General features: G+C 32.9%; 1 protein-coding gene across 2 annotated transcripts; it reads left to right on the forward strand.

The window, feature by feature from the left end:
• Positions 1 to 6550: 6550 nt before the first annotated feature.
• On the forward strand, positions 6551 to 10015 carry LOC147412112 (auxin-responsive protein IAA26-like). 2 transcript variants are annotated; one of them, XM_086456449.1, is made up of 6 exons: positions 6551 to 7024; positions 7147 to 7839; positions 8510 to 8781; positions 9058 to 9205; positions 9550 to 9614; positions 9718 to 10015. In XM_086456449.1, the coding sequence occupies exons 2-6, from the start codon at positions 7253 to 7255 to the stop codon at positions 9762 to 9764; spliced, it is 1119 nt and encodes a 372-aa protein (XP_086312575.1). In that variant the 5' UTR covers positions 6551 to 7024; positions 7147 to 7252; the 3' UTR covers positions 9765 to 10015. The 2 variants fall into 2 exon arrangements, with proteins under 2 accessions (XP_086312575.1, XP_086312568.1); XM_086456442.1 differs by having other exon boundaries at positions 6551 to 6914.
• The last annotated feature ends 685 nt before the right edge of the window (positions 10016 to 10700 follow it).

Consider the following 10700-nt stretch of genomic DNA (forward strand, 5'->3'; position numbering starts at 1 on the left):
AAAGTCATTTTTTTATCGAATTTTACGTCTCACGTTCAATTTTTTGAGTTATCTCACAAGACGTCTCAAATATATCGAAAAACTCATCCGAGACGACTTGGTATCGAAGCTAAACGAGATGAGACTCGATACCGAGTTTAAAAATCATGATGTTGATAGTTGGTTAATTTCTTATATGAATTGATCCCATATTTAAATAATATATTTTTTTATTATTTATGATCAACTATTCATGTAGACAATAGATCGGGCTCGTGCATCGCCCAATGTGGCCCCTAAGAAATTTGACCTTTCTCATAAAAAAATCTTCAATAGTCATCGTTTACTTACATTTGTCTCCATGATTGTTGAGATAGTAAATAATCTCCTTTTATCTTTGAATATTTAATTTAATTTATTTTTTATTTTTTATTTTTTAAAATTTACTACTTTTGAATAAAGATTTTCCTCAAAACGATCCCAACCTCCATGATTGGATCAAATTCCATACAGTCCTAATCAATCTAAAAATCTTCTACCATACCAATCAATTCTACTTTTTCCTCTTTTTAATATTAAACATCTTTTTATATTTAGGTGACAAGTGTACAATTGAGTATAAAATTATACTTTTATTCTTAGAAAATCATCTGATGCTTTCTTACCACCTATTCTATTGGGGTCTAATTCCTAAAACCATTGGTGGGAACCGAATTTCATGATGAGCATCATTATATCAACGCCACCTTCAGTCTATTATACAAAAATGCAAAACGGATCAACATCTTAATAGAATACAGATATATAATCTCGACATATTAGGAAATGTTAGAATTGAATCGATGGTTCCCAGAGTTGGAGCAAGGTAAACCATTTTAATATGGTAGTACGCAATACACTGGAACAAAAAATAAATAAATAAAAGAATCTGTTATGTTAGAGATATATATATATATTATAATTTAAAAAAAAAGGATAAACTGCGGGAGCCGTACGTAATAATACAGCCGACTCGGGCATTAAAAGTCGAACATGTTGGGTGGTCGGAGGCCGAGTCACGAGCCCCCACGTGAAAAGGACAGTGCCTTTTTGGGGCCCACAAAAGTGGAGTTTTGATTGACACGTGTCGTAGACTAGTAGGTTGTAATCCTTACTCGCACGCGTCTCCCAATAACCAGTTGACTAAACCTCAGGTAATACCTGTCATAACCAACAATGGTTAAGTAAACCCTAGACCCAATAAACTCGCCGAGTTATACCTCTGGGTGCCAAAACTGTCAGCTATTTAAAATGACCAAATTACCCTTTTTAATATGGATTTAGGAATGTTACAAAATCCTTTAGATCATGGTTCAAATTAGAATCTACTAAGCAATTTTTTTTTATTAGAATCAAATATATATTTGTTATGGTTCATTCTTTACATCATTAAAACTGTTTGATGTAAGGGTTGGGATTGTGTGAGTCCTTAAAATTAACATGATCTTGACCATTAAACATTTAATCCAACGTTAAGATTTATTACCCGGGTGTGAGAAACAAGTTACACATAATATAAATCAAATACATGAATAAAATTCGATAAGAGGCCCTATTGTAATATCAGAAAGAATCAAATTATATTTAAGATTTATATTAAAAAAATAATCAAAATTTTATAAATAATATAATCAAAGATGGCACCTTTTTTTTCTGTATGTAAAAATAAAGACCAAGTAGTTTCTCCATAAGCAAAGGTAAGAGCAGTGCAAGGTGGCCTAGTAGTAGATTATACTCTGTCGGTGTACCTGCCGCAGCGGGTTGATCCTAAGAAGGTAGGTCTTGTCTGCCATTCGAGAGGAAACCGCAGAGGGGGATAACGTTCCTTTCTTTCTTCTTTCTCGAAAACCCGATGTGAGGGGGCCCACTTCCCGCTCCCCCTCCCCCGTTCCATTGCTGAACCGGGGCCTCGCCTTTAAACCTACTACGATGGAATTTCTTCCACCGCGCAAGGGCATATTGATAGAAAGTTTCACTCCATCATGTTATGACCGTATCTTCTTGTTGTTGTGCCTTAGTTTAACCTACTTGAGTTTGAAGATTATGCAATTGAAATCCCCTCAATCTCAAGTATAATGGTTATTCATTATCCAAGTTCATCTCCAATAATTTGAAGTTACTACAAGTGCTAAGCATGGAAGAAATTACGATTTTTAATTAAGGTGTTATGCAACTAGTGAGATAATAACATACCTATCAAGATATCGATTTGACAATTACGGCACACGGCACCTATGTACAAGAAAATTTACGTGTAGATTTGACATTTCATCAAATTTTCATATTATATTTGGAAAAAAAAACAAAAAACAAAAACAAATTGTAAAAGGAGGCGGACTGAATTTTGTAATAACAATTTATTTAGTGACACTAACTCAAATTTGAAACCCAAGGACATAGTTGCTGACTCAATCTACAAATCATGTAAAATTCTTGTTGTGTTATCTCTCTATTTTATTTAAGATATTGATTTCGATTGGTGTTAGTAACATTTGTTGAGATAAATTTTGAAACATGGATGATTGTCCAAAAGTGACTTCGACAATAAAATATGTATAAATTATGATAGTTGGATTTCTTATTTTAATGGTTGGGATCATGTATTTTTCTATTAATCTCTTGATCTTGACCTTATATATAATATGATTTTTTGTTACATATATATTGATACCTAGCTTGAGAATGAATTGGTTGACACCCCTAGTTCCGCTAAAATTTGATTAAATGGGACTCATTAATTTTTTAAATATTTTTTTTCATATAAACACCATTATTTATATTAATTAATAAAAAATACTAATTTTTTAAAATATACAAAAAACCAACCTACCTCATTGGATGGTCTAACATTTTAAAACCATTTACAAGTTAAAATTTTGAGTTGTGATAATCTGACTACCCTGACGTGACAAGTTTGGAATCGTACATCTAAGCTCCTCGGGATACACGATTCCCTTGAGATACATTTTTATGGGGAAGTGCAATAGTGTTTTCTTGAGGAGTGGAAATTTATGATCCCGAACTTGTCACGTCAGGGTAGTTGATTGAATTTGCTAAGTGGGATAATCAAATTATCACGATTCTGAATTTTTTTAGATTGTCCAAATATTGAATAGTCTAACAAGTTAAATCGTCTATTGTTTTATGTAAATTTCTAAGTCGTTGGACTGTCCAACGACTTATTAAAACAATAGACAATCCAACGTTTTAAAACGTTTATAGTAATTTTTGTAAAAGGTATGATCTCTTTCTTAATTAATTAAAAAATTAACCTTGTTTTGGTGGTTTCTGTTTGTTTGTTTTCTTCTAATGTAGTTTTTGCGGGTATCAAATTTGATTAAGCTGAGGGATGTCATTATAAATACCCACGGGGGTGATTTAGTCATAAAACTTGAAAATCAGTTTAGGTGGTTTATCCGATTTATTAACGATGACAACATTGTACGGACGAGGGAACCTTGGTTTGGGGATCTGGACGGCGCTCAGAGAGAGAGAGAGAGAGCAGACAAGATCATGGGATCTGCATGTTTTCATTGCACAAGCCTTGCGCCTGCACAATATAGATCATGCAAATCTTCTCTCTATAAGAATATTCTCTCTCCTTCTTTTCTCTCTCTAAAAATAATAAATAAATTAACATAATTAAACCACTCTCAATTAGGAAACAAGAATGGCTACCCAAATCTTTGAAATCGTCTTTAATTTCTAACCATTGATTTGAGATTTTATTTTCAAGGGTTAGGATGGGTTAACCTCTTGAAAACCTCGAAACTCATTATATATAAAAGGGAAATGTTCGGCACCAAACATTTTGGCAAACACATGGGTTAGAAATTTTGAAATGAGCTGATTTTTGGTGACGATGATCTCCTCTAATCCCATAAAAAATGATTTATAAAAAATGAACGGTCCACGATTTTTCAACTTGTAAACATGGTACTATAAATTTTGGAATGAGCTGATTTTTGGTGAGGATGATCTCCTCACCGTAGAGATCATCCTCACCAAAAATCAGCTCATTCCAAAACTTCTAACCCATGTAGGATAAAAATGATTGGCTAAAATGTTGGCCAAAATGTTTGGTGCTGAAAGGGACCCTATATAAAATCCAATGGACGAGATTTTTTAATTTTTTTTTATAACACGTTGTGAACCAACCCCTATTATTACTTGTTATAAAGTTATTGAAGTGAATATCACCCAATTCTGAACACACAATCTATATCGTTAATTTTACTATTGAGTCAAATCCCCCAAAGTGTGGGAATATTTATCTTACATAATATATTCTCAAGATGATTATTTTATTTTCATCATTAAAATTTGTATTTCAATCATGATTTTTAAATTCGATTTGGTGTCTCGTCATGTCTATGAACGAAATCAAACTGCTCCCGTCTTGTTCAACAATAACATAATCGACTGACATTTAAGAGACACGTCAGATTTGAGACAATTTGTCAATCCATTTGGTTGGTGGACGATACCCAAATGAATTTGACAAGTTGTCCTGATCTTGAATGAATTTTAAAATCATGATTAATTTAACGGTTGGGTTTTCATATATTTTATAAGTAATCTTCACCCCTTTTGAAAATTGGCTCTCTTTTTTGTTTAAATAGTTCATAAGATTGCTTGGAAAAATAATTTCTTCTTTAAAGTTAAAAAAAAAAAAAATCATAATGTTTTTCTTCAATAATTATCCTCTATTTCTGTAAAAAAAAAAAATTTTAATAAATATTTTCTTAGGTGGAGTTGATGTTTTCGAAAATTCATTTTCTTGGCATATTTCTCTTAAATAGAAATATTACCTATGTATTTATAATCACTAAGTACCATTAGGCTCACGCTGAAAAAGATGGTCAAATCAACTTTTCCATGACACTAGTTAAAGGAGACTTTTTATATCCAATTATTGGACTTCATCTATAATTATGAAATTCCAATCAAATTAGAGTAAAAAATCTAAAATTAGACAAAGCAAATTATTTATTATTTTATATAAATGTTTTCTTATTATTATTAGGAGATTGGATTTTATTTATTTCTAGCTACAATAAGAAGCTAATGGACAAATTACAAGGAACATAAGGCATTCATAACTAAATATGGGAAAACTTAAAGAAAATATAGATGTATTATCATGGACACAAACATAGTAATAAATCATAAAAATTCCTTGTCTTTTTTTGATAGGTTGATTTTTTTTCTTTATTAAAGTACAATTCCACGATTTCATGAAAATTAAATATACTCCAAAGTTTTACATCTTATGACATCTCATTTACTATGGTCTTGAACGAAGGACTAACACAAAAAATGCTCAAAACACATTTGTCTTCAACCTCAAGTTTCATGACTTTTATTTAAAAAAAAATCAAAATTTCACTACTTTAAAAGGTATTTTTTATTTCATTACCTATTCAATCTCCGCCATAATCCTTGACTCCCCCCCCCCCCCCCCCCAAAAAAAAAAAAAAACTATAATTTTCAATGATTTAAAAAATGGAGAGAGGATCTTGAAGTTGAATACAAGATAAAATATTTTACCCTAGAGGTTGATGATGCTTTATTTTATTTTTTTTTTAAATCAAGGGATTTTTTTTTTTTTTTTTGCAGGAAGGCGATGGCATTTCAATCATTTTTCTATTTATTTTTTATTTTTTATGGAAGACAAAAGTGAAAAGAGCATGTTAGCAAATCGAAATCTTGAGATATCTCTAATTTTCATGAAAACCTAAAGGAATATCTTAAAATTGCCTCCCCCCTTTTCACATTGTTATTTGAATAATGTCTAAAATAAATTAAAAATAATGGTTTGTACTCTCTATTTTGTAGATACATTAAATCATAACCACTCTTTGTGTTGATATAAATCTTTCATTGTGTTTTATTATATTGATTTGTTTAGAACACTCAATTTGTTTAATCTATTGGCTTATCAAATCATCTTCTATCGGTATCCCATAAAAGATAGAAGTAAAAGGAGTATGTTATTTGCATGGTCTTAAAACTCATTTTGACGCTCTTCCATGAACGACACCATGTCGCCTCGAATAAGTTTTTTGATACATATAATTTGAGATAACGTGTCTATCGGTCTTGTTTGTGGACATGGACGATACTAAGATGTATTAGATGCTGGGACACGAGATTTAAAACCATGGCTATTTATTTGGATAAGTGGTATCTTTAACTTTCTTCAAAACGAGAGGTTACCTCAAAATTACCATATTTATTCTACTTTTATCATCTACTCTTTCCCTTAGACCTTAAAAAGATGTCATTTAATAAGCCCTTAAGTTTAGTGTCTTATAAGTTTCACCTCTCTACAGTCCTAGGAAAAAAAAAAAAAAAGCTTTCTTTTAAGTTTATTTTTACGGTTCTTTCCTCTCATTAGTCATCCTATCTAATTAAAGAGGTTAGAGATGTGGGGTTGTGACCTAATAAAGCTAGCCGTTGGTTTCTTCACAAGTAATAATATATAAGAAGGGAGTATTTCAAGCTTTCCGAACATAACAACAACGTTAGCTTTCCTTTACTTTGCTTTTGTGTGTCACTCGGTTGCGTGGACAGTTCTCTAATACCGTTTCTGGTTCGGTTCCAAATGAAGGAATCTCTGTAGCTTCTCCTCTTCTTTTTCTCTTTTAATCCATTTTCTCACCATTTAGCCCCATAGACTCTAGAAAGAGAGAGACCACTTTGTACACTTATACAAACCAAACCAACCCATCACTATCTTTTGTTTTTTTTTTATCTCTTTCTCTCCTCTGCAATTTCTTAGAGATTTTTACTTCTCTTCTCTCGGGTTGGCCGGTCTTGAGCTGTTAAACATTGTTTTTGTGCTTTGGGTTTTGAAGATAGTAGGTGGGAGTTTCTTTGGTGATAATCTTGAGGTGTGCTTCTCCATATATCTTCATATTTTGATTTGAGGTTAAAAGTTGAAAAACAATACTTCTTTGTGATTTTGGCAAGTGGGTTTTGATGTTTTGGCTTCTTGGTTAGGGTCTGTTCTATGTTGATTTCTTTGGTTCTTTTGTGTTGATTTCCTGTCTGTTTTTTCATGTTTTATTATTTTATTATGAAGGATTTGACTTGGGCTTCTGCCATTTTCTTTGTTTGTTGCAGTGAAAACTGAAAGGTGATTTTTTTCTTTCTCAATATTTGTGGCTGAAGACTTTGAAGTTGAGCCTAAGAGGGTGTGTTTACACTTTATTTCCTAACTACTAAAGAAATGGAGAGAGGAGGAGGAGGTTCAAGGAACAGAGAGGCATGTCCTCAGCTACTTGATTTGATTCATAAAGACAAAGAATGGATTGTGAGAGGAGATGAAGGAAGCTTTGGTGTTGCAGAGGAGAAAAAACTTGAGCTGAAGTTGGGTCCACCAGGTGAAGATTGGTGTATCAATGGAAATACCAACAACAAAAACAACAAAGAAAGAGATGGGTCTCCTCTCTCTCTTGGGTACTTTTCTTCCATGACTTCCAAGACCCACAATAACAACCCTTGGTTGATAAACAACAGTGGAAATCAGAGTCAACAAGGTGGGACTGTTTTCTCCTCTCCATGGTGTTCTGGTCCCTCACCATCTCCATCTCCTTCAGCTTTCCATTTGAAGACCCAACATCATGCCAAGCCTTCATATCTTCAATTTCCATCTATCCCACAAAACCTGCCTATTATGGCAAAGGAATCCTCTCAGACAAGTAACACTATTACTAAAGTAGTAGAGTTGCAGAACCACCCAGAGAAGAAAGTGTGTTCTCCATCTTCTATGTCTATTTCTGCAAATACAACTTTGAACAACAGCTCTCAGAAAAGGTACTCCACACACCCTTTCTTCCTTTTTTGGGTTTCTTTTGATAAATGAATTTCATTCATTTAGGTGATTCAGGTTTGGTATTTGGGCACTTGGGCTTTCCTTTATTTTTACTTCAGATTTCCTTTTGGAAGCAATATCAGTTTTTTCACTGTTTTAGAATTAATGTTGCTGTGCTTTTTTCATTATTAAAGTTCTTTGTGTTGGCAATTTGGGTTTGATTCGTCCTCTCTCCTTCTGTGGAGGATCGTCCCTTCTTGCTATTCTAGTCTTTCATGTGCTTGAACTCTCAGAAAAGATACTCCACCCATTCTTCCTTCTTTTTTTTGTCCTTCTCCCTTTGATAAATGATGTTCATTCATTTAGGTTAGATATTATGGTTCAAGTTTGATGGTTGGGTTCCCTTTATTTTTGTTTTAGATTTCCCTTTTAAAACAATATCAGCTTTTTCACTGTTTCTTTCATTATGAGAGTTCTTTATGTTGGCAATTTGGGTTTGATTCCTTCTTTTTCCTACTTTATGGAGTATTTTCTCCTGTTGTTCTAGGCTTTCTTGTGTTTGAACCCTAAAATCTTTGTTTTGGTGATATTGGTTTGGTCTCCCTTTTTTATTATGAGTTTTTTTTTTTTGACTTGGGTTTCGATTTCCATTTCTCCTATAAAACAAAACAGAACTGCACCTACTCCAGTTGTTGGGTGGCCTCCAATCCGTTCATTCAGGAAGAATCTTGCAAGTAGCAGTTCTTCAAAACCAGTTCAAGAATCAAAGAATGAAATTCCACCCAAAGAGGCCAGCGGAAAGCCTGAGAGTCGCGGCAAAGGTTTGTTTGTGAAGATCAATATGGATGGAGTACCCATTGGAAGAAAAGTTGATCTCAAAGCCCATGAAAGTTATGAAAAACTCTCCTCTGCAGTGGATGAGCTCTTCAGAGATCTTCTAGCAGGTTCAACTTCATAACTTTGTTATTAGATCTATATATTCATATAGACTCAATAATTTGGGATGGTTTGGGCTCTCATGAAAACTGTTTGCATTAATTTTTTCCCCATTTGGTTAAAATACTTGAGAACATTTATGGGTTCTCTAGTTCGTTTGTTTGTTTTGTGTGGGTTTATCTTTTGTTCTACATGAATTTTTTATGCCATTTTTAGCAAAAAATTAAGAAGAGAGATTGGGTTTTTCTTAATCTTATCTGTTTGTTTTTTGTGTCTTTGTTTAGTTCAAAGAGATTCCTCTGCTACTGGAAACCATAACAAAATGGTAGAAGTTGAGGCAATTACAGGTTTATTAGATGGAAGTGGGGAATATACTCTTCTTTATGAGGATAATGAAGGTGACATGATGCTGGTTGGGGATGTCCCATGGGAGTAAGCATCTTCCCACTTTATAATTGAGCCACTAAAAAACATTGCAGTTTCAATTGGATAAATTTAGTTACTAACCCATTTCAAGATTTATCTTTTAATCTCATTTCTTTATTTGTTAATCAATTTTTGTTTTGTTTTTCTTCTTTTTTATAATACAATTCCCATACCCAAGATCTGAGACAATGACATGGCACTTTTAATTTTAAATAAAAGAAAAATTGCATGTTAATCGCCATCCAAAACCTTATCTTATAATTTCTTAGTCCTGCAGAGTAAACTTTCATAAATTACTTTATAAACAAGTTCTCCATATTATTTTTTTAATATTTAAACACATTATGTAGCATGTTTGCATCAACGGTGAAGAGGTTGCGAGTGTTGAAGAGATCCGAGCTATCTGCATTGCGCCGTGAGTTTACTATTAACACCACCACAAATAATTTGCTTTCAGAGCTAACAACATAAAATGAGCTTTGGATTGATATATTGGGGTTGTCTTTGTTTTCTCTCAGTTGGTAGCAGTAAGCAAGAAAAGACATCACTACACTCTATACAGTGAAATGAAGGAAGAGGAGAGAATTTTCTTTGGACAATCTCTAAAGATGACACTTGGCTTACATTTTGCTTTCCCTTTCTACTAAAAATTTGTAGCTTGCAACCTGAACCCTTTTTTTCCGTTCTTTTTTCTTGAAGGAATGTATGAATTTGCTTCCTGTTTCCCTTTTTAATTAGATATATATGTTTGTAGAAGTATTATTCCAAGGTAAATATATCAGTATTGTTACCCACAGATGTCATATTTGTTGTTTAGATCTTCTTCATTTTTGGATGTTAAACAGCATTTTCAATGGGAAAACGGGGTCTGATTGTTAATCAAGTCCAAATAGAGGTTTCAGATCTCTACTAGTGAACCTTGATACCCATCAGCACTTCTTAATGTCATGAACAACTCCAATGAAATGGATTCATGGGTTTCTTAATTCCAACCCTTCTTGTGATTTGTATGATAAAAGTTTTAATTCTTAAAATACATGTATGGTACTTGCAACGTGAAATCAGTTAACTTTATAATCCTCTGTAATTCAAATCAAATTGCAAACTGCAACCCTCTAATTCAAAATTTGGGGTCCATTTTTTTTCTTTTAGCTCCATCTTTGAACCCACTTAATAATGGGTTGGGTCTGATACAATGTTAATGACCCAGAACCGACATTCCACAGCTTTAATGCCTGCACATGAAACAGAATAGTTTCATTTAAAATTTTGAGGTATGATGGGCTGTAAAGATCTTAAGCTTTTTTTTTTTTTTTTTATCCAATTGAAACAACAATAACTTAAAGATTCGTAATGGGTCTTTTTGGCTTCATAGCCTTTTAAGTTGGGAAAAAAAAAAAAAAAAAAAAGGATAAGAGGGAGAGAGACCCATTTATCAATGTTGGATGGATGTTGAAATTTCAAAGAAAATTCAGATGATGCTCCTTCCTACACCTGTTGA

This window comes from Akebia trifoliata, chromosome 1 (assembly GCF_017979445.1).
Source record: "Akebia trifoliata isolate Shusen 1 chromosome 1, ASM1797944v1, whole genome shotgun sequence".
Taxonomy (NCBI): Eukaryota; Viridiplantae; Streptophyta; class Magnoliopsida; order Ranunculales; family Lardizabalaceae; genus Akebia; species Akebia trifoliata.